The following is a 27,557-nucleotide window of genomic DNA, read 5'->3' on the forward strand; positions in this document are numbered from 1 at the left end:
TTTGAGAAAAGGATAAAACGAAATTTTTTTCTTTGATTGGTTCTTCTGATAGAAAAAAGGATCCGTTTTATTTGACCGAGAGGGCCAAGAAACTAAAAAACGATTAATTATAAAAATAAATATATAGAAAAAAAGAAACAAAGGAAAAGTTTTTATTCGAAGCGCCTCATGATCGTCAACCAATTCTGTGCTTCAATATAATTACCAGGAGTAAGCATTATAGCCTATTTCTAATACTCAGCGGCTTGAGCGAACCAAGCCTCCGCCATTTCAGAATCTCCTTGTTGAATGACCTGTTCTCCACGGTCGGAATAGGCGGGTCAATTCCCTCCATGAGAACCGTACTTGAGAGTTTCCTACCTCATACGGCTCGACAACCAACTCTTTTGTTTTGGTGTATCAGCTTTTACCTTTAACCTACTTTGAACTTTATATCTAATTGAATGTCTAATTGAATGAGATTTTTTATAGATATTTTGTTTTTATTGGATTAAACAAAAGAGAGTAGTTACATGAGTTTCAAACTTTTATTTTGATTTAATTAATATATTAATTAATATAATAAGTTTTATCTTTTCTCCTAGCTTTAGAAAAAAGGCATGTCCACTGTTATTAGATATTAGAATTTTCAGAAAGGTAACTACTTCATACTGGTACACCGCTGCTCAATTAGGGTTGCCACTATAATACAACCCATTAGTGTTTGACTCAAAACACACGATATATGAGTCAAGACGATAAACGACTTAGTTTTGTGAGAAAAGGGAGACGACGCTGTTTAGCCACACAAATGAGGTTTAGAAGAAAGAAACTGGGGAAAATTGAACTAGGGCTCTTCAGAATTGGGGGACATCGATTAGTTCTTTGGTGTATGGGAGTGATCCAAATGATCTCGGTCATAATACCAAAAGAAATGCAACTGATGAAGATACCGATGGTTTCGAGAAAGTCACAGATGAAGATAGTGTAGTTGTTGGATACGAGGAGGACAATGGTCGTCGCAAGCAGGGATGATGGAGATAAGAGGACATAGACAATGGTAGTGGTAAAGCTGGTGATGACACGCTCACAATGATCAGGTCACTCACACAAGGAAGCCATAATTAGTAGTTATGTTGCAGTTTTAGGTTTTGAGAAGTAGTTGCAGGTTTTTGGGGTCTCGTTTTAGGATTATATTGCAGGTTTTTTTTTTGGATTTTGGAATTTCATAGCAGTATCTAGGCATGTGTTGCAGAATTTTTGTTTTGTTTTTTCTTTTTTTTTATATCAATTTTGTGAATTTGTAATCAATGAACATACCAATTTGTGACACAAAAAAACTACATTTGGATTGATGATCATAACGAGACATAACAACAACATTACACAACAACACAAGTCATAAAAACAGCTACTATCTTTACAACCATCATAGCCATCTCACTACCCAACTGCTCCTTCCTTATCATGACTTGTTTGTCAATGTTCTCATCAACCACATTCTCAAGGATTTCTTTCTGCAGTTCCAACTTTGTCTTCAACTCATTGACATCCTCTGCAATTCTCCTACAATTCTCATCGACCATCCTTATTTTTCTAACAAACCTTCATCCACCCACTTGAACAAATGTTCCTCTTTCTTCTTGTAGTACACATCTAATCCGATCAAATTATAATTTTTATCAATAATTCAAAAGGGGAAAACGAATGTACCTTCATTGCAATAGAGCATCTGTAAAATCTCTGGTAAGGTTTCTCCTCAGTCTTCGATGTGTATTTGATAATTTCTTCTCCACACCAGCAACTTGTCGAAACACCACGACGAGCTTCTCGATTGGCTGAACAGTTTGAATCGGAAGAGTAGCTCATAAGTCATAACTTTCAGAAATTGAGATGGTTGATGTTTCATGTTAGGTTGTTGTCGACTCGCGAGTTTGAGTCAAACGCGAATGAGTAATCGTGATTAGTTGGTTTAGTTGGGTTTAGTGATCGTTATTTTCTATCTCAATTAGAAGAGTACTGTTTTAGATGTTTTTAAAAGTACATGTTGTTTTATGCAAAATATATTAAGTTTGGGATGTTTTATGAAGAGATGAAAAGTATGGGCTGAAAAGCTGAGAACGAGATAAGTATGGGTTGTATTATAGCGGCAACCCTAAAAATTTATATAGAATCTTTGAAAAAGACTTTTTCATACTTCATAAAAAAAAAAAAAAGACTTACTGTCTTTAGGATCATATACTGCGGGGCGCAGAGCGGACGATTTCAAAGCGGACGTAACTTCGGGAGAAGGGGTGCCCCTCACAAAGGGGGTCAATACCTTAGGGGATCCACTCTATTACATAAGTAGATTCCTAAGATTTATCTTATATTATGATATAAATAAACAGCTCTTGTTGTATCGGTCCAAAACCTTAACCTTTCCAATTGATCTTTAGGGTGCTTCCTCTATCAATTAAATCTTTTTTTATCCATAGAAGAAAGTATTTAGGCATATCTGGTCTTCACTTCATATTTCGATCAATGAAGTTTATTTATTTGCTACAGCTGATAAAAATTCGTTTTGGACGACGCGCTTATGTAGAAAGCCCTTTTTTGTGTTTCTAGCCACTCTGGGCGTTCGGTAGAAACCGAAAAGATCAACCCGATATTTTCGGTTATCGGCGCAAACCGAAGAGATTCAGTCTAACCGATCGGCGAAATTAATTTAGGAAATCGGAATTCGGTTCGGTAATCGGTACCGATCGGTTATTAACACTCATCACTGCATGTTTTTCTTCATCTGTAATTCTGTATAGTTATCTGGTTATATGATTGTTTCATGAGGAAGAAGAAGATGCGACGTCCATATTTGATCAGCTGGATGTTAGAAAGAGAAAACCTAATTGGTTTTAGTAACTGGGCTTTCGTTTGAGTCTATTATTCAATTATACAAAATTGTTTTTATTTGGCCCAATAATAACAAAAGCCCACGATCTACTAACCTAAACCCTAGAGATATGTAAGTCATTCTTTCTCATTTTTATTGTGCAGCCGCTGCTGTGTTGTGAAGATTTTTCAATTTGAGGTAAAAAACTTTCTGTCTTCTTTAAACTTTCTTAATGTTATGATTTTCTTTTGTTGTTTATGCTTCAAATCTCTGATTATTTTTTACTTTTATATACGTTTGGGTTAGCAACTCTGTTTATAAGATATGTTGAAATTCTTATGGCTTCTCCCCAAAGATAATTTAGCATATGCATGTGCTTCAAAATACTTTTTGCCATTTCCATTAGAGTTCTATTGCGTCGTTCAACAACACCATTTTGTTGTGGTGTATAAGGAGCTGTCAAGTGTCTTTGTATACCTGAGATTTCACAAAAAGAATTGAATTCTTGAGACACAAACTCTCCTCTTCTATTCGTTCTTAGAATTTGTATCTTTTCTCCAACTTCTTTTTCTACCATAGCTTTAAACCTCTGAAACTTCTGAAACGATTCCTCTTTCTCCTTTAACAGCATAGTCCACATATATCGAGAGAAGTCATCAATGATCACGAACACATATATATTTCCTGCTGAAGTACTCAGTGTTATCGGTCCACAAAGATCACCGTGTAAAAGCTATAGTCTCTTTGTTGCTCGAAAGCTAGCTTCCTGAGGAAACAACTGTCTGGTCTGCTTCCCAAGCAAACATGAGCTGCAGATTTCTTTCTTCATCTTAAACTGTGGTGCTCCTAAGACTAGCTTTTTGTCCAACATTGTCTCTAAGGTGGTGTAATTCACATGCCCCATCCTCGCATGCCACTTTCTTGACTCGTTTATCTCTGTAAAATATAAACAAGCATTGTCTCGCAACCCCATCTGAACTTTGTATAGCCGATTCCTTGATTTCTTTGTTTTGACAAGAAGATTTCCATCTCAATCTTTCATTGTCAAGTAGTTACCTCTTAGTCGTATATCACAACCTGATTCTGTAGCTTGTCCGAGACTAATAATATTGCTTTTTAGGTCAGGAATGAAGTAAACATCAGTCATCTCTCTCGACTTGCCATTCTGATCAATAAAAGCAATTATTCCTTTTTCTTTTATGTCGACCCGTGAATCATCTCTGAAACGTACTTTTCCAGTAACAGATAGATCAAGCTGATCAAAATACCTTCTATCACCGGTCATGTGATTACTGGCACCATTATCCAAGTACCAGATATTATCTTCATCTATGCTAGTCTCGAACTTACTTGGAATAACAAGCTTCTCATTCAAAAATACTACCTCATGCATCAAGAGTTCATCTGCATCCTACGTATCTTTGTTATCAGTCTCTTGTGTCTCTTGCAGCTTGAGTAGTCGATCAGGGCAATGAGAAGCAAAGTGTCCAATTTGGTCACACCTAAAGCAAACAGATTGTGACATATCTCTTCCACCAAAATGTCCTCTTCCTCTTCCTCTATTTCCAAATCTACCTCCACGACCTCTTCCTCTGTAACCTCCAAAGTCTCCATTGTATTCCTTGTATTGTTGGTTTTGATTCGCCTGTTGATTTATGTTTGCATACATAAGCTTGCTCTGTTCCTCCTGAGATTCTTCTTCGGCACTGATTCGTTCTTCATAAGTCTTTAAGCGACCAACAACATCCTTGAAGCTTACAATATTTAAATCCAAAACTTGTTCTAAGGAAGCAACCATATGGATGAATTTTCTGCGAGGAAGACTGCTAAGAAATTTCTTAACAATCTTTGGTTCTTCTATGTTTGTCCCTAGTGTAGCTGACTTCGATCCGATTGCAGCAAGTTTACCAACAAAGTCATCAATTGTCTCAGATTCCTGCATCTTTAATCGTTCAAACTCAGCCATTAGAGTTTGGAGTCTTGCTTCTCTAACACGTTCTGCTCCAACGTTTCTAGCCCGAATTGCTTCCCATATTTTCTTTGCTGTACCGTGATCTCCAACTTGCAAAGTTAAGATCTCGGGTATCGACTGAAATAGCAAAGCCATGGCTATGTTGTTATGATCCTTGTTGACTTGGTCGGTTTCTGCTTCTATGGCATCCCAGACTTTATGAACTTTGAGTGCGATCTTCATCTTCATCGCCCATACAGTATAGTTGCTTTTGTTAAGCATAGGACACACAATGGCGGAAGAGCTTCCTCCTTCTTTGGGTGGTGGTGGTGGTAGTGCAAGTGCGGACATGATTCTTTCAATGATCGAGCAAAGCTCTGATACCAAATATAGAATAAAGGTTTGTTTAAGAACACAAAGATTTATAAAGTATAACTCCCTTTATATTAGCTTGAGAAAACTATCTCAAAAACTCAAGCTCTCAATTCTCTCTTTCTCTCATAAACCATATAAGTTGTGTTACATTTCAACACCTCCTTATATACTACATTGCTAATCCTAGTCCTATTAGGAATCCTCACATATCTAGATACCTCCTAGACATTTGATCCTTATCTCTTTATTAACACAAATACAATAGGACTAGAACTAGTTTCTTCTTCAAGCTTACTCCAACACAATCCAACTCCTCGAAATTTTTTTATCCCCATTAACAAAGAGTTTTCATCGATTAGAAGGACTAGTGGTCGCGATGATTTTGATTTCCACATGTGGTGCACCATCCATGGTGCAATTCGCTAGAAAATCAACGAGTGACTGATATTTAACTGTCGTGTGTGCTATGTATTGATCATATGTACGTTTTGAATGCAACCCATTTCATTAAGCATATGTAGGTTATGACTTGTTGTAGATGTTCTTCGGTTGTGATCAGCGATGATCTTGATATCATGCGATTGGAAGTATGAGTGGAGTTTGTGGCTTGTTGTGACTAAACCAAAGGAAAGTTGCTCCAGCTTTATATATATATATATATATATATATGGTCAAAAAGTGTGTAGATAATGTAGTAGACAGTAGCTGTCAAAGAACTAAGGTTCACTATCGATCAGCAGTTTGGAGATCACTAGCGTCATAGTGATGTAATCTTTTGTTGGTGATTAAGTTGTTGATCAACGGTTTTCACTAACATTACAATTGTTGGTGAACGGTTACACTGCTTAAATGTGCGGTTGCAAACGTACATCAAATCGTTGAGCATTATAAGTACTCTGCTTCTCCATAACAAAAATAGTAATTAGAAAAACGAGAGTAAGAGGAGAGATTCACAAGACCAAAAATTGATAAAACTTTGGTGAAAACACAAAAACAAAACACTAAGGGGTGTATTGAACCGAGGATTTTAAGAGATTTTGGGATATTCTTAAATCCCATGTTATTTAATTGATGATTTTTTAAAATCATCTGAAATCTTATGTTATTCAATGTGAAATTTATAAAAATCATTTACAATCATTTTTATAACAAGAGATTGTAAATGATTTTTATAAATTTCATATTGAATAACATAGGATTTCGGATGATTTTAAAAAATCATCAATTAAATAACATGGGATTTAAGAATATTCCAAAATCTCTTAAAATCTTCGGTTTAATACACCCCCTTAGTTGTATTTGTTTCTCTTGTATTTTAGAGTAGAACATAAGAGAAAACTTTGATTATTGTATCTTTTCTTGTAATCAAAAATTTATGAGAAAAATCGAAATACTCTTTAAAGAAAGCACTTTCAAGTATGATTCAGTCATTATCCAAATTCACACTTTCACGTAAAATCAAACCAAAATAAAAGGAGTACTTTCAAAACAAAACAAAAAAGAGTATCAAAACTTGTAATTAATGTTACTTTCAAGGGTAGTTTAAGAAATTAACTTAAGCTCCGGCGATCTTTTATTTTATTTTATTTTTCCTGTCTGGAAGACAAAGCTTTCTTCTCTATTCCTCCTCTCTCTATTAGATCGATCACAGAACAAAGAAAAGAAAAAATCAAACTTCCGATTCAGTAAAAAAGGGTTTTTGGGTTATTATTTTTTTTTTTCTTAACAAACTCTCCATTCAGTTAAGTTACAAGGTTTTTGGTACTCCTTTTTAAAAGGAGTATGGTACAACCAACTAACTTACATAGGAGAATAGAAAACCACGATATGTTGCTTAAGAAAGCGAACAACATCCGGATCAAGCTACAACACAAGAGATAGCAAGCTTGAAAGCCTAGGTACAAACAACAAAAATAGAGATAAAAAGGTACTAAAAATAGAAAGATAGTGAAATCCACCAAGTAGAAATGCTACATGAAGTGACGGAAGGCTGACCAAGACCAAATAACTGGCGGCAAAATGACAAATTGCCATACTGGAATATAAAGATTCCAACAGGTTTTTAAAAACTTAACTCGTACTAAAGATGATGAATTTTCAGCTTTAGGCAGCATGGAGGTTAGGAACAAGTTCAAGGTTTTTTGGTTATTATTATCTCTTCTTCGTTTAGTAAAAAAAAAAAAATGAGCAGAGGAAGCGGCGCTGGCTACGATCGTCACATCACTATCTTCTCTCCAGAAGGTCGTCTCTTCCAAGTCGGTAAGTAAATCCAAACTCCTCTTCGACCTTTTTCTTTACAAGCCTTAGAAAAAAAAAAAAAATACTGATATCAATGGTTTCGAACTTTGTAGAGTATGCATTCAAAGCCGTGAAAGCAGCTGGAATCACATCGATCGGTGTTCGTGGAAAAGATTCAGTTTGCGTTGTTACTCAGAAGAAAGTTCCAGTGAGTTTCCCCTTCTTGGTTACTCAAAGCTTGCGTCTTTATTTAGTTCGTAGATCCAATAAATTCGAGATTTTGACTCTTTTTGTCAGTTAAAGTTTCGATTTTGCAATTGTACAGGAAAAGCTTTTAGATCAGTCAAGCGTAACTCACCTTTTCCGTGTAACCAAGTACCTTGGATTTGTTAGCTACTGGCATTACAGGTTTGTTATATATCTCCACACTTTTTGTTCTCCAAAAAACAGTAGCTTTCAATATTTATACAAAGCTTGTGTGTATCTAAAAATCTGTAACCCTTTAATGGAAATATTCCAGCTGATTCAAGGTCATTGGTGACACAAGCAAGAAATGAGGCGGCTGAGTTTAGGTTTCAATATGGATACGAGATGCCTGCCGACATTCTTGCTAAATGGTATACTTCATTTGTGTTTTTTAGTTAGTTATTGTGGATTTAAGCTGTAACTTTTATCTTCCTCTACGCTTGTGAAAGTATGCTACTGAGAAAGTTTACTAATTTTTGCGAACAGGATTGCCGATAAGTCACAGGTCTACACTCAGCATGCTTACATGAGACCTCTTGGAGTAGGCAAGTCTGCATTCACTTACTTACCTATTGCATGACTATATATTTGATTTGTGGTTTCTTGCTAGTTATATTGAATAGAAGACAGGTTTATTCTTGTTTTCTTTTGTCTTTCTGAAGTTGCCATGGTTCTCGGTATCGATGAAGAGAGAGGACCCCTGCTTTACAAGTGTGACCCAGCTGGACATTTTTACGGTCACAAGGTGATACCACTCTACTTGTTATGATGGCCTCTGTTTCCTCCTATCTTACACGCATATTGATATCGAGAGTACTGCATTTACTGCTATCTTGCACTTGCTTCTTTTAAAATTTAGGTTTTCTATTAATCGTATCTAACCAGAGATTGTACTGAGAAAAGCTCTCAATGTTTCTCTTATTGTCTCCTTACATAATTTAATCTGTTTGTGAAGAGCTAGGGGATAGTTTTTTTTGGTTGTTGTTATTGGTTCACTATGTAGGTGAAAAAACCCATCGAGCACCTGTTAACATAGATGGTAAATATGTAACTTCTGGACCATGTACACGATCTTAGGAAGGCTACAAAGTCAGATGTTATGTGTTCCATGGAAATAAGAGTCTCAACTAATAAGCAAACATATGATGCAGGCAACTAGTGCTGGTGTGAAAGAGCAAGAAGCTATCAATTTTTTGGAGAAGAAAATGAAAGAAAACCCTGCATTCACATATGATGAAACAGTGCAGGTAAAGTCACTGCCGATCCTCTTCTTTATTTCCTCCTTTAGAGTTGCATATAGGAAACAACTTTTAAAAAGCATTTAATACCATTTTTGTCTATCGGTGCTTCCTTTGCTATGTTCATATTTGATATTTGCACACACTTTTTAAAAGCTTTGATATTAGGAACCAAGATTCTGAGAAAAATAACTTAGCTCATTATTTCTGACTTTGAGTTATCCTACTTTTGTAGACTGCTATATCCGCTCTGCAATCTGTTCTTCAAGAAGACTTCAAGGCAACTGAGATTGAGGTATCAATCTTCCACTCCCTGTACTCCTTTTTTTGTATTCATGTTGGCCAAAAAGTAGTATTTTAGGTCGTATCAATGAATTTTTGTTAAAGTTTTTTAAATTGATGTAAATATATTCCCTGGCCATTGTTTGGTTTTGGCAGGTGGGAGTTGTGAGAGCTGATAACCCTATCTTCCGTTCCTTGGAAACGGAGGAGATTGAGGAGCATTTGACGGCCATTAGTGAACGCGACTGATCACTACTTTTCGATGTAACATTGAATCAGACTTTTATAATGCATCTCTTTCTTTCGCTTCAAATCTTCAACAACACGCACATTTACATAGACTGAATCTAGGTAAGAGTTCAAAAAGAAAAAGAAAAAGGAAAGAGTAATTTGGAGAATTCTGAAAGTGATGTACCGATCAATAACTTGTAGATTCGCCGTAGATATGATGAATATGATCAAGAACTGCGATTACAAAAACTGGATGAGAGGCAGGATCATTTCATTACCATCGGTCAATTCCTGACTTCTTTGTAATTAGTGATTTGAATCTCCAACTATAGATTACGCAGGAAAATTCTCAAACGTAGTTGATTTCATAATCAGGTTTAAATTAGTCAACCATTAATAATTCTTATCTAAAATGTACATTAAAAAAGGGAAAACATATAAAAACCTATAGAACCAAAGTATATAATTTGGCCATTTCACTTGCTAAGTAAGAAGAGTATTTTTAAAAATAATTCATAATTCTTACGCAGGAAAGGTATTTTCGGGAAAAATAAAAACAGATAGAACCAAATAAGATACCGGAAATTTAAACCCATAATAATTTCTTTGTTAGTTACAACTAGATAGAACCAAATAAGCAAATCTCTTTGTTACGACTTACACATTATATCTGTCTATATAAAAAAAAGTACATATGGCAAATTAAAAACCATGATTTCTTTTTGACAACAATGACGATGATTATTGATCTTTCTCGGGATTTGATGGAGGAGATACTCTCTAGAGTTCCTATAACTTCTCTACCAGCGGTGAGATCTGCTTGCAAAGGATGGAATGGTTTATCTAAAGATAAGAGTTTTACAAAGAAGTACTCTTCTGATAAAGCAGCCAAAGAGTTTTTGCTGATCATGTTTTATGATTCTAGGGTTTCTCTTATTGGCGTCAATCTCCATGAAATGTTTAACCATGAAGAATTGTTTGATACATCTTGTTGTATAAAGAAGATAGGTAATTTACCTAACCAAGTCGTGATCTCTGAAGTCTTTGAGTGTGACGGCTTATTGTTATGCGTCACCAAGGGCATGCCAAGGCTTGTGGCATGGAACCCGTACTTGGGGCAAGTCAGGTGGATTCTAGCTAGAAGAAAATTCCACATATTAGATAAGTTTGCTATTGGATATGACAACAGCAACAGGAACAGCAACGTTTACAAAATCTTGTGGTTTTGGTTTCGTTACGAACATATTACTAACAAGCGAATAACTGATTGTGAAATCTACAGGTTTAAGTCTAATTCATGGAAGGTTCTTGATGTCTTTCCCAGTGATTGCGATATAGAGTCTCATCAATGCAGCGTGTCTTTGAAAGGAAACACTTACTTTGTTGCTCGACAAAGTTTTGGGGAGAAAAAATATGGGTTAGTTTGTTTTGATTTTACAAGAGAGAGATTTGGACCTCATCTTCATCTGCCGTTTGACTATGGTGTTAAAGATATTGTGACTCTATCTTCTGTCAGAGAAGAGCAACTTGCAGTGCTACTTAAACGCAGCAGAGATACATATGAGATGGAGATATGGATTACGACTAAGATCGAGCCCAACACAGTGTCGTGGAGGAAGTTCTTGGCAGTAAAAGATGAAAGCATCTTGAATCCAATAAGATATATTGCACTTGAACGTTGTAGTTTCTTCGTTATCGACGAAGAGAGGAAAGCCGTGGTTGTTTGTGTTAAAGACAAAGAAAAAAGAACCACCAACGTAGCTTATGTGATTCGAGAGGATGGATGCTACAAAGAAATGCTTCTCGGGCAATCCAATCATCTGCCGCTTATGTGTTCTTATGTTCCAAGTTCGGTGCAGATCCATCACAAAGGTCCAGTACCTGCAGGTGGCAAAAGGAAAAAATTAGAGTACTAGTCCATTTTAGTACCATTTACAATACCTTATTTGTTTCTTGCATATGATGGCCTCTTTTTTCATTCATTTTTGTTTTGTTTTTTCTTCCATCAAGTGTTATCATGTTCTTTTGATCAGAAACTAAAATTGGGTACTTGGATCCGTTGTAGTCGGTATAGGACTTGCTCCTTTGTAATTTTGATTTTGAGAATTTCACCCATCCGGCTTGTTCTCTATTTGATGCTGCATCGGATATATAAAGCCAAATACTATCTGACATGGTACATGTGCTACTGTAGATCAAGAAAAAGAAGTTCAGACCCATCATTTCTTAAATTGATTTTGTTTTCTTGTATCTACGTTGTTTTTTTACTTTGCCCACATGAAAAGTAAAGTAAAAGAAGGCCTGTTTTAGTTTTTGCCAGCGGTAGTGCATATATTTTATTAGTAGTAGCTAGCTATCAGAATCTAGACTGCAGTTTCGTGTGTAAAGGTTTACGAAAAGTAGGGGGTCGACTCGACTTCTTTTCTTGGGCCCAAATGAATAAATATAAAGATGCGGCTGTGTAGGATACTCAATGCCTACACATATGAAACCTCCACATGCTAACTAATTAAAAGGATCGAACAGCTATTTTAAGTCTACTTGGCCAACTCGAAACAGAACCACTGCTTTACCCTGCAATCACAACAATATTGGTCTAGGAGATATTGGTCTAAAACAGTTTTTTTTTTTAATATAAAATGAATGTATTTACCTAAGAGATGCTCTTTTAATTTCCATTTTCCGTTAGCTCGTATATAGAAGAGAGTTACTAAATTGACGTGGTGGACTCTCAATCAAAAGTAGTTCGACCTAACCAATCAGAGACATAAAAAGTGTAATTAATTGTCACGATCTCAAACATTGACCTCTTTAGTTTTATACAAATTGTAGTGGAGTGTTCTACAAGTTCTAGTACAAATATATACCTCCGCTGCTCTAAATTCTTTATAAATAGCCTTGAGCGCGCTGATGAATAAGACGGAACTTTAACTGCTGCTTTGTTCAACATTTGGAAAACATTGGTTCTTCTACCTTTCTATAGAGTTCAAAATCTTTTGATTTGAGGCACGGAAAGGTCTTCAACGGATGCCAAACTTCATAATCTTTGAAACTGTTCTGAAACAGAATTTTATCGTGTTTTTGAATATCTTTCTTGAATATCTATTAAAAACATATTAAAATTCAGCGAAAATACGATGTTACCACTTTCTTAATCGATAATGTTTGTTTACACTATCTTCACAATATTAAGAGTTAAAAAAGACCAAAGACCCAAAACCACTTTATCAAAAATGAAACGATACACAAAAGTAAAAACGAAAAAGCATTCTTGAGTATTTTTTTTTATAAAGTGGTTTTGGGTCTTTGGTCTTTCTTTTCGAACCCAAAAACTTACGTTCTCTCAACAAATGAACTTTGTGGTTGTGGTGTCTCTACTTATCATGTTTGGTCGTTTATTATCCAATTTATATGCCTATGGGTAAAGTTCCATGAACATACCAACAGAAATTGTACGGATATGTCCAAGAAATTGCACCACCCATAGAAGAAGACTCTCTACTAAACTGAGAAAAAAAATCCCGGTTTAAATTCAGCTAATACGACTTAGTTAACGGTCTAATCAAACCAAAGCTTGGTCCCCCCTATAAATTTGCAATCTAACATCTCTCCCTCTCTACCACCACTTCGAATTCCACCAACTCCATAGCCGGAGCGGAGCTCGCTCCGATCATGTCATCTTTCTCCGACGAAACAATCCCGAGCCACCAACCAATCGTCGTACGTATCTCTCTTCTTATTCTCATGAACTAATTTAAAAAAAAAAAAAAAAAAAACTGAATTAGATTTGTCTACAAATTGCAGCTTGGTTGTGGTCAACTCTGTCTTGATTACTTAGTCACAGTATCTTCTTTCCCAAATCCCGATCAGAAGATCCGGTGCACTAGCTCCAAGGTCCATAACGCACAGCTTTGGCTAATGTTCTTGACTCTGCGTTGACTTTATATAATTTTGTCGTTCTGGAGAGATTTTGAGTTTTTCTATGTGTTTTCAGGTCCAAGGAGGAGGAAACACTGGCAACTCTTTAACATGTGTTGCTCGTTTGGGTTTGCCTTGTCGAATCTTAGCTAAGGTTCTTTTTACAATTTCTCTTTCTGCGTTCAAGTCTTTGGTACTGTTTTGGATATTTGTCTTGTTGTTAATGTAGTGGCAAGAAAGGTCATAGGAAAGTCAAAATTGTAGTTCTTACACTTTTAGTAGGTGAACATTATAGTTAGAAACTGCAAAAAATGTAGCCTTTGACTTGAACCACCTAGACTAACCAAAATATCAAGTTATAGTTAGATGATAACAGAGTTTGTGTGTTTTTTCACAAGGAAATTTTGGATATGGTTTTAGGTTGCTGATGATTCTCAAGGACGTTATATGGTTGAGGAACTCGAATCTAGCGGCGTGGATACTTCGTTTTGTTTGGTATGATCATGATAAAAAGTTTTTTTTTTTGATACAATTCAATGTAGAGATGATATAATAAAACACATAGCTCTTTTTGTTTACCATTATTGTCTCAGAATGCTAAAGATGGAGCTTCTCATTTTAATTACGTCATTGTAGATAACCAAACGTGGGTAAACATTAACATAACTTTTTGCGTACCATTTTGCTAGTCGTAGAATGTTCATATATAGAACAAAAGCATGATGTTCTATCGTGTTTTGAAGTTCCCTATAACAAAATTTCTAGGAATACGCGTACGTGTATATACACTCCAGGATATCCTCCTTTGCTCCCAGATGACCTTACTGAATCTCTCCTTTTATCTGTGCTTGATGGAGTAAGAGTTCTTTATGTAAATGGAAGGTCCCGTGAAGCCGAATTGCTTCTTGCGCAAAAGGTGTGTGTTTTGCTCTCACCCTTGCACGGTTTTGGAAATCTGTTTTGTTTACCTGATTCATTCAAGCATACCACATCATTTTATTCTTGAAACTTGTAGTAAGAGATTTTTTCCTTCTGTCAGGCACATAGCAAGGATATATCCATCTTAATCAATGCAGAGAAAAGAAGGGCAGGGCTAGAGGAACTCCTTGACTTAGCTGATTACGCCATTTGCTCTACTAACTTCCCTCAGGTGAGAGTGTTCTCGGGACGTTTCTGTAATCTAACGGATCCATTGGTTCATATATAAGGTTTGATGTGAATATTAGAGCATCATATCAAAGCAAATTAGCTTACGAGTTTCTTGTATGTTTATTAGTAAAATCAGTTAGTATGTTAAATGATGGTACCATAAATTTGGTTTTTGTGGTCGGTTATTAAGAGTGGCGAAAGATTCTATAAAGCTGAATATGTGGAATCTATAACTTATGAGTTGAAATGAACCTATGTGTACTTCTGCTGAACTAGAAGGCTCATTTACTCTTTATGATTGGTTTGTAACTATTTACACATGTTCTTGCATCGAAACTGTGTCACACATGATGTATATAAAGCTTAATAATAGTTGATTGGAAAAACAGGATTGGACAGAGTCACCATCATCTCCCAGTGCACTTCTATCTATGCTCATTAGATTACCAAAGCTAAAATTTGTGATCATGACTTTGGGGGAACACGGTTGTGTGATGCTCGAGAGATGTTCCAATGGTGTGTTATTCTCGATATCCCCTATTTGCAATTATCCTATGATCACAGTTCTTAACTTAGAGGATCACTCATGTTCTCCATAATTGGCCATTGGTGGTATGATCTACAGAGGTTTCAGGTTCAGAAGAAGAGACAGACATAGATGAATTACACGAGTCTCTGAAGCAAAGCACAGACTATACAAGTTTGTTACCGGTCTGCAATTCATCGGTAAATAAACGTTTTAAAGATCCATAGCTTTCTAACAAGTTCCACATTTTTTCTTAATGAATATATATTTTCAATTCTTTTACCATATTCAGCTAGTGACTAGACTGGCAGGGAATGTTACAGGGAGATTGGTTATAGTAACAGCTGAGAAAATACCTTCATCGGAGCTTATAGACACAACTGGTGCTGGAGATGCCTTTACCGGAGCTTTGCTCTATGGTAATAATACGCTTGACGCTTCACTACTAACCCAAGTGTTAACTAAATGCATTGAACCGGGCGTAAACCGACTACAATCTTCATTCTTGTTCTTTTTTTTTTACTTACAGGTTTGTGTACGAAAATGGCTACAGAAAAAATGTTGACGTTTGCATCTCGAGTCGTAAGTTTGGTTTCTTCTTTTGTTTTATTCCGACGCGATTTTTAAAACGCTAGCGTCACACGCGTTTTGATAGGAATTGTGATTGAAGGATTTGCGTTTGAGATTTGTTGTAGGCTGCTTGCTGCTGCAGAGGTTTAGGAGCTCGAACTACTCTTCCGTTTCGTACTGATCCAAACCTTGCAACGTTCTTGGCAACACCACCGTAGCTTTTCTTTTGTCATCCTGACGTCTCAACTCAATAGACCCAAGGTCTTAAATTGCGTTTGTATTTTATTTTGTATGAAAATGAAATAAAAATAAAAGATTATATGTTGCGGGAAATGCCAAGTCAGATTCTCGTTTGCGTGACACCGTCTTACATTACGTGTACCATGTGAACTAAGTACAGTAAAACCTCTATAAATTAATAATGTTGGGACTAAGACATTTTATTAATTTATAGTGATATTAATTTATCTATAAATTAATAATTATTAATTTATAGATATATTTTTAATTGTTTATTTTTTAAAAAATTATGAATTGGAACAACTATAGCAAAATAAGATTAAACTTTTGGATGTTATAAATTTTATGGTTTAGGAATTGAATTTGTAATATTCAGAAAGCACTATTTACAATAAATTACAAATATTATAGACAAATTGACTTATACACATGAGACACATAAATTCAAATCTATGAATAATAATATCAATTCTCCTATTTTAATAATCTGTCAAATTATCAAATTGTAAATGATGCATATCTAAAAATTAAAACTTTAAATTTTAATTATTTGTATGACATGTTATAAAATATTTTAGAGATATTATTATAGGTTGAAAATACAACATTACTATTGTTCTATAGAATTGAGCTTTAGGAGAAACATACACTATTATATAAGTATATATATATATATATATTTACATAATTATTAATTTTTGATATTATTGGGACCATATTTTATAAGGAGATTTCGAAAAAATTATTATCTTATTATCTTATCGAATATTGTTAATTTTTACACTGGTCCGACTTGGGACCAGTAAAATTTATTAATTTATAGTGTTTATTAATTTATAGAGGTTTTACTGTACTGATGGAAAATAAATAATTCAATCATATTGGGTGTAAATGCCTAAAATGGTAAGATATATAGCAATAAGAAATTACAGATGTCTAGTTTAATTATTAAAATAAAAATAAGTACAGGAGAGTTTCAGATATACTAAATGAAAACAATTAAAGTTTTATTTTTACTTTTCATTAATATACAATATCAGTTTCAATTTATTGATACTTAAAAAAATAGAGATAAAACGAATTTTTTTTTTACCTTTCATTAAACATATAGTGTATCAGTTTTTTCATTGCTTAATACATTAAAGAAATAGGGATAACACATAATTTTTAGAAAAAGCAACGATTGGAAGATACAAAACGGAAAAATATTTATTTTTTTTAAACGATATTTAATTTCAAATGAACAAATATTATTTTATCTTTACATAAACTAAACAATTCATTGATTATTAGACTCCTTAGATTCTAAAACGTTTGGCCATTTACATAAACTGATCAAAATTTTTTTGTTCTTTTGTTGAATTTCGGTGTATAATAATTATGGTTAGATCTTTATACCATTAAGAAGAATGGATTAAACAATGATAGTTTTCTTTATTAATAAATAAAAAAATTTGATATTTTTGGGACAAAAATAATATATCGCGAACGGACAAAACTGGTTTAGCGTGTCGGAAGGAAACCTAGCTCCGTGATTATGCAAAATCAAAGGGTACTTTAGGAATAAAAGATATGTCTTAATCAATGTCTTAATTGAAACATTTATGCTGTTTAAGTAAATTTACAAATTCAGACCAAATCATCCCCCACAGAAGAAGGTGGAACAAAGGAGGGAGGCACGAAAAAGGCCCAAAAAAAAAAGAAAAAAAAAAGTTAATTATACTCAAAAACTATTCGGGGGGAAATTTTTTTCTTTTTTTTTTTTTTTTTTTTTTTTACAGAGAAACAAAAACGCGTTTTAGATTTGCGAAGTTTTGTTGTGTCTTCTTCTCCACACCAAATCTCAGTTTCTTTCAACTTCTTCGCTCTGAAGGTTTCTTTAAGGAGTTCATATAGCTCGTTTTGGTTCATTCTTAGATCCAACAAGTCTCCTGATCTGCGTAATCGATATGGTAATATTAATTTCATTTTTTTATTTGATTAAATCCAGTTTTAATTTGGGGGAAATGAGTTAATTTGGATCATCTAAATTTCTGGATCATGGCTTTGTTCTGTCTTTGAGATTTGACTTCAGACTACGACTTTGGTTTGACGATTTGGTCTTAAATCTTGTCTGAATCTTCGTTTCATAAGCTATATATTGTTTATATTTACCAGGAATAGTATTTTTGATTTTTCGCCATTTCTTCTGATTGGGTTATTATTATAGTCTAATATAGTGGCAATGTATATGTAGTTGTGATTGCCGTAAACGAAGCTTGTGAGAGCTCAAGAAGCTATTTTCTTTAGTTCTTCGTCTTTAAGCTGAGTGAGATAAGTACTCTGTGGAAGTAAACCGTGAAATGAATTTGACACACCCTTTTGTTTTTCTACAGGTTGCTAATTTCAATCCTTCAGTTGGGTCGTTTGTGTGGGTGGAGGATCCTGATGAAGCATGGATTGATGGTGAAGTTGTTGAAGTTAATGGTGATGATATCAAAGTTCTATGCACCTCAGGGAAACATGTATGTGTGCTTCCTTCTCATGGAAAATTTAGGAATCACAATTGTGAAAGCATTTTTTGATTTTCCTATTTTTGGAAAATTCAGGTTGTTACGAAAATCTCTAATGCTTATCCTAAAGATGTGGAAGCGCCAGCATCTGGAGTGGACGACATGACAAGACTTGCTTATTTGCATGAACCTGGAGTTTTACAGAATTTGCATTCAAGATATGATATAAATGAGATTTATGTGAGTTAATCCCTCCTATTGGTTTAGAGTATATATATCCACTCTATTTATATGTGGCCTAAAACTTTCATTTACTTCCAGACTTATACAGGAAGCATACTGATTGCTGTTAATCCATTTAGAAGACTTCCCCATTTATATAGTAGCCATATGATGGCTCAATATAAAGGAGCTGCCTTAGGGGAGCTTAGTCCACATCCATTTGCCGTTGCAGATGCTGCATATAGGTTTTTTATTTATGCGCACTGGCAAAACGCTTTGTTTTTTTTGTTGTTGTTGTTGATGATCCTTATATGTAAAATTGCCTGTTTTCTCGCTCGGGTATAATGCAGACAGATGATCAATGACGGAGTAAGTCAATCTATTCTGGTTAGTGGAGAAAGTGGTGCTGGTAAAACTGAAAGCACAAAGTTGCTTATGAGATATCTTGCTTACATGGGAGGTAGAGCTGCTTCTGAGGGAAGAAGTGTTGAACAGAAAGTCTTGGAGGTGAAAATAAGCATCATCTATACTTTCATTTAGTGAACACATAACTAAAACTTTAGACTTCAGATGATGGTCAAAATATTCATTTCGGCTGAGTTTACATTTCATGAGCATCTGTAGAGTGAAGAAATAACTGAAACTTCAAAAAAACAAATGCTAGTAGTCATCCTCATTAACGAAAACTGAATAGTCTATATGCTCACTTCCTTATGCAAATGATGTTGTACTTTTCTTTTCTTGCTTTGACCTGTTTCTAATAAGCTTCCTAATTCTGTCTTTTATTCAGTCGAATCCTGTTTTAGAAGCATTTGGAAACGCAAAGACTGTCAGGAACAATAATTCCAGGTAACATAGTTTCCTCATATCTCTATAGCATTCTTTCATCTTCAAGATTAGTTGAGAGTTTCCCTGCCACTTTATGTGTGTTTTAAATGATTATTTGTGTACTTTATAGTCGTTTTGGTAAGTTCGTGGAGATTCAGTTTGACGAAAAGGGAAGGATATCAGGAGCTGCCATAAGAACGTATTTGTTGGAAAGATCACGTGTTTGTCAGGTCTCTGATCCTGAAAGAAACTATCACTGTTTCTACATGATTTGTGCTGCTCCAGAAGAAGTAAGTTTTGTAATTTACTTCGGAGTATGTAACACTGGATAACTTGCTGAGACATGTCGAGTATCTGAGCCTTGTTTGGCATATGAACGCATATCTTGTTTTCTGAAATGATGTATTTCTACTATCAGGATGTGAAGAAATTCAAGCTGGATAAACCAAAGACATACCACTATCTCAATCAGTCTAAATGTCTAGAGTTGGATAGTATAAATGATGCGGAGGAATATCATGCCACAAGACGGGCTATGGATGTCGTCGGGATCAGTACCGAGGAGCAGGTACTCATCACAGAACTCCATCAGTTAGATTTTAGCCAAAGCTGCTATATTTATCTATGTAAACAGATTCTATACTTTACTGATATCTTGTTTCAGGATGCGATTTTCAGCGTCGTGGCGGCTATTCTCCATCTCGGGAATGTTGAATTTGCTAAGGGAACAGAAATTGATTCATCGATTCCCAAAGATGAGAAATCCTTGTTTCATCTGAGAACTGCAGCCGAGCTTCTCAGGTAATATCCTCAACTAATAGAGTGAAAAATATTGGTTTTCTTTAATTTTTGGACTGAAGTAGGTTTCCTTATTTATATCGTCTTCCTTTCCAGCTGTGATGAAAAGGCACTTGAGGATTCTCTGTGCAAGCGTATCATGGTAACTCGTGATGAAACTATCACTAAAACTCTTGATCCCGAAGCTGCTACTCTTAGTAGAGATGCTCTGGCTAAAGTCATGTACTCAAGATTGTTTGACTGGTGGGTTTCTCGATTCTACCCTGATGAAGATATTCAATAGCTGCTTCTCCGCCTCGAAGGTGCTTTGCCATCATTTTTATATACTAATCTTTCATGGTCTTTGCAGGCTTGTTGACAAGATAAATAGCTCAATTGGTCAAGATCCTGACTCAAAGTATTTGATTGGTGTTCTCGATATTTATGGATTCGAGAGTTTCAAGACAAACAGGTGCTTAAGTGGTATGCTTGTTTTTTTCATAATTGGTTAGATGGGTTGCTTTAATAAAGTGGATTGAACTCTGATACTTCACCATAATATATGGGTCTGATCAGTTTGATAGCCAAGCTAGTGCTTGTTTCTAACATGGACGATTCAGATTTTCTTACAGCCTATCATATTGTGAGCTTGTAAGATTATCCGACTAAAGTTTGTTTTGTATGGAGAGTACTGGTAGATATGTAGACATATGAATATCAATGTAGAATGCAACTGATGAAACAGTTTTGATAAAGAATTATCCATGACTGTTTCTTGTTCTTTTTTGGCCTAATACTTACAATCTCAAGTTTCATTACAGTTTTGAGCAATTTTGCATTAATTTGACCAATGAAAAACTTCAACAGCATTTTAATCAGGTTTGATTAGAAGAACCTTTTTCACTTTTCGATTATTTGTCTTTTCTAAATTCTGTAGTTCCCATTGTTCTGAGGTGTGTTACTTCTAACCGTGCAGCATGTCTTTAAAATGGAACAAGAGGAATATAAGAAGGAGGAGATCAACTGGAGCTATATAGAGTTCGTAGACAATCAAGATATTTTAGATCTTATAGAAAAGGTCTCTGTTTAATGATACCTTTCTATACATTTTACACAGTTTTTTGGAGCTATTAGCTTATTCAGAATAGTCTTACGATACTCTTAAAGCGACCAAGCCATTGCTATTGCCATTTTTCTTGCCCACAGTAAACAATTGTGATCTCCTTTTATCGTATGCTCATTCTTGGTGTTTGTTTCCTTTTTTTGTGTTCTTCAGAAACCTGGAGGTATTATTGCTCTGCTAGATGAAGCTTGGTGAGTATGAAACCCAAGCTATTGATTCTGAACTCTTTCTTTTATTCTACAATCTAAGATTTATGCCCGTTAATTACTGTGCTTTCAGTTTGCTTGCTCAAATTTGGTTTTCTTTCTGAGCAATATAGCTGAAGTGAGACTTTTGCCGTGCAGCATGTTTCCAAGGTCAACTCATGAAACTTTTGCACAGAAGCTATACCAGACATTTAAAAACCACAAGCGCTTTACCAAGCCAAAATTAGCTCGTAGCGACTTCACCATTTGCCATTATGCTGGTGATGTGAGCAGCCGTTGCTTTCATTGGTTCACATAATTGTGAAAAATGTTCCAAGAAATTTCAGTAATTGTTCCATAGTTATGTGGTCTAACAACCATTGGGGTATTGTTCCAGGTCACTTATCAGACAGAACTTTTCCTGGACAAGAACAAAGATTACGTAATTGCCGAGCATCAAGCATTGTTAAATTCTTCTAGTTGTTCCTTTGTTGCAAGTTTGTTCCCACCAGCGTCTGATGATTCCAAACAATCAAAATTCTCATCTATAGGTACCCGTTTCAAGGTGAGCCTGACCTTTGGTTTCCAATTTTTTCTAACATAGTTTATTAAATAATTTGGTCACTTAATTCCATTGTGTGCTTCTTTTCAGCAACAATTGGTATCATTGCTCGAGATTCTCAATACCACAGAGCCACACTATATTCGTTGTATAAAACCAAATAACCTTCTGAAGCCTGGCATCTTTGAGAACGAAAACATTTTACAGCAATTACGTTGTGGGGTGCGAATGACATTCTCTTTCGATTTTGTAGTTCAGTTTCTTTTGAAAAATTCTATTTCTGAAAGAAGGATATTGTTTGTGTTCATAACTTTAGGGAGTGATGGAGGCAATCAGAATTAGTTGTGCTGGCTATCCTACTAGGAAACATTTTGACGAATTCTTGGCCAGATTTGGTATTCTTGCTCCAGAAGTGTTGGTAAAGAAGTAAGATGTTCCCTCTTAGGATTTCCATTTGGTGATTGATACAGTCCGTTGACATGTCTTTAACTGATTCCTTATATAGCAGCTCTGATGACCCTGCTGCATGCAAGAAGCTTCTGGACAAAGTGGAACTCGAAGGGTACCAGGTAATTGCCTCATCAAGGTTTTTTCATTGTATAAGCTACATAGATTGGAGCACTGACATTTTACTTTTGTAGATTGGCAAGACAAAAGTTTTTCTTAGGGCTGGACAAATGGCAGACTTGGATACCCGAAGGACTGAGGTCTTGGGAAGATCAGCAAGCATTATTCAGAGAAAAGTTCGGTCATATCTTGCTAAAAAGAGTTTCATCGTTCTGCGTAATTCTGCTAAACAAATTCAGTCAGTTTGCAGAGGTATTTCAATGTTCTGCCGAACATGTCTATCAGTCTTCGTCATTTTTCTTTAATTTAAATTCTTGAGTAACTTGTGTCAAACCTATGTGTCTCTCTTTTTGTCAGGTTATCTCGCTAGAAGTGTATATGAAGGCATGCGCAGGGAAGCAGCTGCTTTAAAAATCCATAGAGACTTGCGTAGGTTTCTGGCTAGGAAGGCTTACACAGAGCTATTTTCTGCTGCTGTTTCGGTTCAAGCTGGTATGCGTGGTATGGTTGCCCGTAAAGAACTATGTTTCAGAAGGCAGACCAAAGCTGCAATAATTATTCAGGTACAACTAAATCAACATTGCAGACGTGTGGTTCTATCAGAAGGTCAACTCGTTCAGAGAACACTAATGTTCATAATGAGATTGGTTTTTCATAACAACAACGAAAACAGTTCTTCTCTCTGTCATATTCTGATCTTGGTAATGTTTAATGTTATTATAGACTTGGTGTCGTGGATACTTGGCTCGACTACATTACAGAAAACTAAAGAAAGCAGCTATCACGACCCAATGTGCATGGAGATCAAAGATTGCTCGTGGAGAACTTCGAAAGCTTAAGATGGTGAGATGTGGTTTCTTTCTGGTGTTGTTCCATGGTCTTTTGTCTTAAAGGCTTACTTGTGTAGATATCGCTTTGCATGAAATTAACGGAGCTTATTTAAAAAATTTGAATTTTACACATAGGCTGCTCGAGAAACTGGAGCACTTCAAGAAGCCAAGAACAAGCTAGAGAAGCAAGTTGAAGACCTGACCTGGAGATTGCAATTAGAGAAACGAATAAGGGTGAGATTGCTGTTTGAGGAACCACATTTTGTTTTTGGCAAATCTGACCCTAATTTCTTTGGGCTTCTTGCATATTATATGAAGTTCGTTGAGATTTTTTTTCATCCTCTTTCAACGTTGCAGACTGACCTGGAAGAGGCCAAAAAACAAGAAAATGCAAAAGCGCAGTCTTCTTTGGAGGAATTGCAACTTAAGTGCAAAGAAACTGAGGCATTGCTTATTAAAGAACGTGAAGCTGCCAAGAAAGTTGCCGAGATTGCCCCAATTATTAAGGAGATTCCTGTGGTTGATCAGGAACTAATGGACAAGATCACAAATGAAAATGAAAAGCTGAAGGTTAGTGAAACTTTTTGATGTTATAGCGTACTTACTGGAGAAGTGCCAACATATGCAATATTTGAGAACACTAATTACACAGATCTCTCCAAATGACAAACTCTGCTGAAAATTTCGTCTTATACAGGGTATGGTGAGTTCACTGGAAATGAAAATCGATGAGACAGAGAAAAAACTTCAAGAGACCACCAAGATTAGCCAGGATAGACTAAAGCAAGCATTGGAGGCTGAATCTAAACTTGTGAAGTTGACAAGTGCAATGCAGAGGTATCCTTTGTAATATGTCTTGGGGGTGATTCCTTACTTGTCTTGTTCGAATTATGTCTGATGTCATCTGCAGGCTTGAAGAGAAAATATTAGACATGGAAGCTGAGAAGAAAATTATGCATCAGCAAACAATCTTAAGCACTCCTGTGAGGACAAACCTAGGACATCCTCCAGCTGTACCTATTAAGGTAGAAAGTTTCTCTGCAACTCTCAAATGTATTCGTTGAGCTGCCTTCTAACCAGCCATTAGATGTTAACTTTGTCTTCATTCTGTTTGTAGAATCTGGAAAATGGCCACCAAACAAACTTGGAAACCGAGTTCAATGTATAGTTCCTCCAACCAGCTATCTCGGTCACTTGTTTCTCATCATGTTTTTTTTTTCAATAGTTTATTGATCTGTGAAGTCTATTTTCTAGGAAGCCGAGTTTACAACACCAGTTGATGGCAAGCCTGTTAAATCTGCTGCAGAACGTCAAATTGTATGTTGTCCAATTACTTCATAGTAATATCTTCACAAAGCTGTTAGTAACCAATTCTGCTAACTTGATTTGTATTTTCACTGCAGATGAATGTTGATGCTCTCATTGACTGTGTAAAAGACAACATCGGTTTCAGTAATGGAAAACCTGTGGCTGCATTTACGATATACAAGTGTCTACTTCACTGGAAGTGTTTCGAATCTGAGAAGACTAATGTGTTTGATCGTCTGATCCAGATGATTGGTTCTGCAATCGAGGTAATTGAGAATGCATTTCTTCACATTGTTTCAGTGTAGGATTTACACACATGATGGGATATTGGCTGTCCAAGATCTAAATTTCTTTGAAATGTCCTAAGAAATTTGTGTGTAGTGGCTTTGTCATTTGCTTATCTGAAATATAGATTATACAAGATCATGATCAAGATTACTTAAACTTGGAAGTTTCACCGTTCTGCTGATATTTTCAGAATGAGGATGACAATAGTCACTTGGCGTATTGGTTGACAACCACATCGGCACTACTATTTTTGCTTCAAAAAAGTCTTAAAACCGGGGGCAGCGGAGGAACACAAAGCAAGAAGCCACCAGCTTCAACTTCTTTGTTTGGAAGGATGGCCATGGTTTGTATTACAATTTTTCTTGAGTTAATATGACTTTTCGGTTTAACTTTTGCTTACGATATCACTCTTAACGATCTTCTCACCCTGTCTTGTTCACCAGAGCTTCCGCTCGTCACCCGCTTCAGGCAACCTTGCTGCAGCAGCTGAAGCTGCTGCTCTTGCAGTGGTCCGACCAGTGGAGGCCAAGTACCCTGCTCTGCTTTTCAAGCAACAGCTTGCAGCCTATGTTGAGAAAATGTTTGGGATGGTTAGGGATAACTTGAAGAAAGAGTTATCAATTTTACTTTCTCTATGCATTCAGGTTTGTTGCTGGATTCTTTGTATCATAATGATGTGATGTTTTTTTGTCTTTTCCCCTTTGATGATAGATTTGTTTTTCTAAATGAAAACTTCAGGCACCGAGATCTTCTAAAGGAGGGATGCTAAGATCTGGTAGGTCCTTTGGAAAAGATTCTCCTGCAGTTCACTGGCAAAGCATTATCGATGGTCTCAATTCGCTTCTTGTCACATTGAAAGAAAATCATGTAAGGAAAATTATAGTGTTTCATTGGAATTGTACTGTGTATTCTCACTTCAATACATGGATTCTCATATTTTACATGATATGTTCAGGTTCCTTTAGTACTCATCCAGAAGATATACTCTCAAACTTTCTCTTTCATCAACGTACAACTTTTCAACAGGCAAGTTTAATTCTGGTTGACATACAAAACTATGCACTTTGTGTCTTCACTTACATGGCTTTTTCTGGTAAAAAACTATGCACTTTGTGTCTTCACTGACATGATTTTTTCTGGTATCTTACAGCCTCCTTCTACGTAAAGAGTGCTGTACATTTAGCAATGGTGAATTTGTTAAGTCCGGGCTTGCCGAGCTAGAGCTATGGTGTTGTCAAGCCAAAGAAGTAGAATTTCTGAGTCATGATTTCTTACTAAAATACTTCAATTTTTCTCATAACGTCCTATTAACATCTTATCCTTCTTTTCTGTGACTTTTCAGTATGCTGGGCCGTCTTGGGAAGAACTAAAACATATCAGACAAGCCGTTGGGTTCTTGGTATGCTATACTTCCTACATTCTTGTTATTGATCCATTTTTAGTTAAGACTAGTTAGGGACAGTTTTCGATTGAACTCATGTTGGTCATATGAAAATAATCATTCCTTTATACTACAGTAACATTACTTTATTCTTCTTTTTTTTTTTGCCTGCAGGTTATCCACCAGAAATACAGAATCTCATACGATGAAATAGCAAACGATCTTTGCCCGGTAAGGCTCTGGTTTCAAGTTTCTACAAACACACTTGATGGTCATTCACTCATTCTATTTGCCTTAACATTCTCTTCTTTTTTTTTCTTTCATTTTTACAGGTCCTTAGTGTCCAGCAGCTTTACCGTATTTGCACCTTATACTGGGATGATAGCTATAACACCCGAAGCGTCTCACAAGAAGTACCTAAAACTTTTCTTTGACTTCCAACATGAAATTAAAATTATCAATTTTCTTGTTCAGTTTGGAACCTTTGTAGAGATGCTGAACAAAATTCAAAATATATCTCAGGTTATATCGAGTATGCGTGCACTCATGACAGAGGAATCCAATGATGCAGATAGTGATTCATTCTTGTTGGATGATGATTCCAGGTAAGACTATGTCTTTTGATATGCAAAGAAAGCATACACTTTTAACAAGTTTTAAGGTTTAGGATTTAAATTGATCCAAGATACTTTACAACTAACTTTTTTTTGGTAACTATTAATTTTGCAGCATTCCTTTCTCAATCGATGATATATCAAGTTCGATGGAAGAGAAGGACTTTGTAGGAATTAAACCAGCAGAAGAACTTCTTGAGAATCCAGCTTTTGTATTCTTGCACTAAGTTCTTGAAAGTTGAGAAGCTCAGATTCTGAAAAAGCTCTTCCTCTCTGATATTTTTTAGAGTGAAGTGGAAGAGGGGAGGGCATTCCTGAACCAAAAGGAAAAGAAGATGGGAAAAGGTGTAAATTCCTCTTTGTTATAGATGTTTTCTGTAATTCTCAACTATTCATTCATTTATTATTTTTGACCTCAAATTTTTCGGTTTTTTTTTTATAAAGGTTTTTAGAGTGACCACATATTATATGTTGAAAAGTTGAAGATTCCTTTGTTTGTTGTACAAAGTTTTAAGAACAGTACATGCTCCATTAAGTGGTTTTTTTTTGGAACATAACGCTTCATTTA

At 35.6% G+C, this 27,557-nt stretch overlaps 5 protein-coding genes and 1 pseudogene across 6 annotated transcripts; 5 read left to right on the forward strand and 1 right to left on the reverse strand.

The window, feature by feature from the left end:
• Window positions 1–4,259: 4,259 nt before the first annotated feature.
• LOC147921516 (uncharacterized) lies at window positions 4,260–5,150 on the reverse strand. Its single transcript, XM_087497717.1, has one exon. The coding sequence runs from the start codon at window positions 5,148–5,150 to the stop codon at window positions 4,260–4,262; it is 891 nt and encodes a 296-aa protein (XP_087353843.1).
• Window positions 5,151–7,266: 2,116 nt separating this feature from the next.
• LOC147921517 (proteasome subunit alpha type-6-B-like) lies at window positions 7,267–7,990 on the forward strand. The gene is made up of 4 exons (XM_087500074.1): window positions 7,267–7,433; window positions 7,526–7,620; window positions 7,738–7,820; window positions 7,933–7,990. The coding sequence occupies exons 1-4, from the start codon at window positions 7,358–7,360 to the stop codon at window positions 7,934–7,936; spliced, it is 258 nt and encodes an 85-aa protein (XP_087356200.1). The 5' UTR covers window positions 7,267–7,357; the 3' UTR covers window positions 7,937–7,990.
• On the forward strand, window positions 7,933–9,491 carry LOC104760560 (proteasome subunit alpha type-6-B-like). The gene is made up of 6 exons (XM_087500072.1): window positions 7,933–8,029; window positions 8,145–8,203; window positions 8,321–8,403; window positions 8,810–8,905; window positions 9,132–9,191; window positions 9,335–9,491. Exons 1-6 carry the CDS (start codon window positions 8,004–8,006, stop codon window positions 9,425–9,427), a joined length of 417 nt encoding a protein of 138 aa, XP_087356198.1. The 5' UTR covers window positions 7,933–8,003; the 3' UTR covers window positions 9,428–9,491.
• A 649-nt stretch (window positions 9,492–10,140) lies between these two features.
• On the forward strand, window positions 10,141–11,540 carry LOC104760561 (putative F-box protein At3g19560 pseudogene; annotated as a pseudogene).
• A 1,293-nt stretch (window positions 11,541–12,833) lies between these two features.
• Window positions 12,834–16,006, forward strand: LOC104760562 (uncharacterized). Of its 2 annotated transcripts, none has more exons than XM_010483501.3 (12): window positions 12,834–13,129; window positions 13,214–13,303; window positions 13,404–13,481; window positions 13,748–13,822; window positions 13,921–13,973; window positions 14,093–14,243; window positions 14,367–14,477; window positions 14,866–14,992; window positions 15,102–15,202; window positions 15,295–15,421; window positions 15,532–15,584; window positions 15,698–16,006. In XM_010483501.3, exons 1-12 carry the CDS (start codon window positions 13,082–13,084, stop codon window positions 15,788–15,790), a joined length of 1,107 nt encoding a protein of 368 aa, XP_010481803.1. In that variant the 5' UTR covers window positions 12,834–13,081; the 3' UTR covers window positions 15,791–16,006. The 2 variants fall into 2 exon arrangements, 1 of the variants encoding a protein (XP_010481803.1); XR_015589360.1 differs by having other exon boundaries at window positions 12,838–13,129; window positions 15,326–15,421.
• A 1,431-nt stretch (window positions 16,007–17,437) lies between these two features.
• LOC104760563 (myosin-6) lies at window positions 17,438–27,314 on the forward strand. The gene is given in 40 exon segments (XM_010483505.3): window positions 17,438–17,764; window positions 18,188–18,316; window positions 18,401–18,544; window positions 18,626–18,771; window positions 18,877–19,033; window positions 19,317–19,375; window positions 19,485–19,644; window positions 19,773–19,922; window positions 20,019–20,155; window positions 20,249–20,395; window positions 20,502–20,603; window positions 20,953–21,010; window positions 21,108–21,209; window positions 21,408–21,445; window positions 21,599–21,725; window positions 21,837–22,004; window positions 22,092–22,223; window positions 22,318–22,427; window positions 22,510–22,570; window positions 22,643–22,820; window positions 22,926–23,131; window positions 23,292–23,411; window positions 23,534–23,632; window positions 23,756–23,968; window positions 24,096–24,235; window positions 24,309–24,423; window positions 24,516–24,560; window positions 24,653–24,715; window positions 24,802–24,972; window positions 25,185–25,337; window positions 25,438–25,638; window positions 25,733–25,861; window positions 25,950–26,020; window positions 26,145–26,241; window positions 26,337–26,393; window positions 26,550–26,606; window positions 26,708–26,788; window positions 26,898–26,980; window positions 27,105–27,189; window positions 27,191–27,314. Coding segments are annotated over 40 exon segments (4,551 nt in total). The 5' UTR covers window positions 17,438–17,761; the 3' UTR covers window positions 27,248–27,314.
• The last annotated feature ends 243 nt before the right edge of the window (window positions 27,315–27,557 follow it).

This window comes from Camelina sativa, chromosome 18 (assembly GCF_030686135.1).
Source record: "Camelina sativa cultivar CO46 ecotype springtype chromosome 18, ASM3068613v1".
Lineage (NCBI taxonomy): Eukaryota > Viridiplantae > Streptophyta > Magnoliopsida > Brassicales > Brassicaceae > Camelina > Camelina sativa.

What these genes read in the sequence shown, in the direction of transcription:
- LOC147921516 (XM_087497717.1), bottom strand. Translation starts at nt 5,150, where the DNA reads ATGTCCGCACTTGCACTACCACCACCACCACCCAAAGAAGGAGGAAGC.
- LOC147921517 (XM_087500074.1), top strand. Translation starts at nt 7,358, where the DNA reads ATGAGCAGAGGAAGCGGCGCTGGCTACGATCGTCACATCACTATCTTC. An exon ending in AGGTCGTCTCTTCCAAGTCG is followed by an intron (nt 7,434 to 7,525) that starts GTAAGTAAATCC and finishes CGAACTTTGTAG; the next exon opens with AGTATGCATTCAAAGCCGTG. An exon ending in TTACTCAGAAGAAAGTTCCA is followed by an intron (nt 7,621 to 7,737) that starts GTGAGTTTCCCC and finishes GCAATTGTACAG; the next exon opens with GAAAAGCTTTTAGATCAGTC.
- LOC104760562 (XM_010483501.3), top strand. Translation starts at nt 13,082, where the DNA reads ATGTCATCTTTCTCCGACGAAACAATCCCGAGCCACCAACCAATCGTC. An exon ending in CGAGCCACCAACCAATCGTC is followed by an intron (nt 13,130 to 13,213) that starts GTACGTATCTCT and finishes TACAAATTGCAG; the next exon opens with CTTGGTTGTGGTCAACTCTG. An exon ending in TACCGGAGCTTTGCTCTATG is followed by an intron (nt 15,422 to 15,531) that starts GTAATAATACGC and finishes TTTTACTTACAG; the next exon opens with GTTTGTGTACGAAAATGGCT.
- LOC104760560 (XM_087500072.1), top strand. Translation starts at nt 8,004, where the DNA reads ATGCCTGCCGACATTCTTGCTAAATG. An exon ending in GCCGACATTCTTGCTAAATG is followed by an intron (nt 8,030 to 8,144) that starts GTATACTTCATT and finishes TTTTGCGAACAG; the next exon opens with GATTGCCGATAAGTCACAGG. An exon ending in CATGAGACCTCTTGGAGTAG is followed by an intron (nt 8,204 to 8,320) that starts GCAAGTCTGCAT and finishes GTCTTTCTGAAG; the next exon opens with TTGCCATGGTTCTCGGTATC.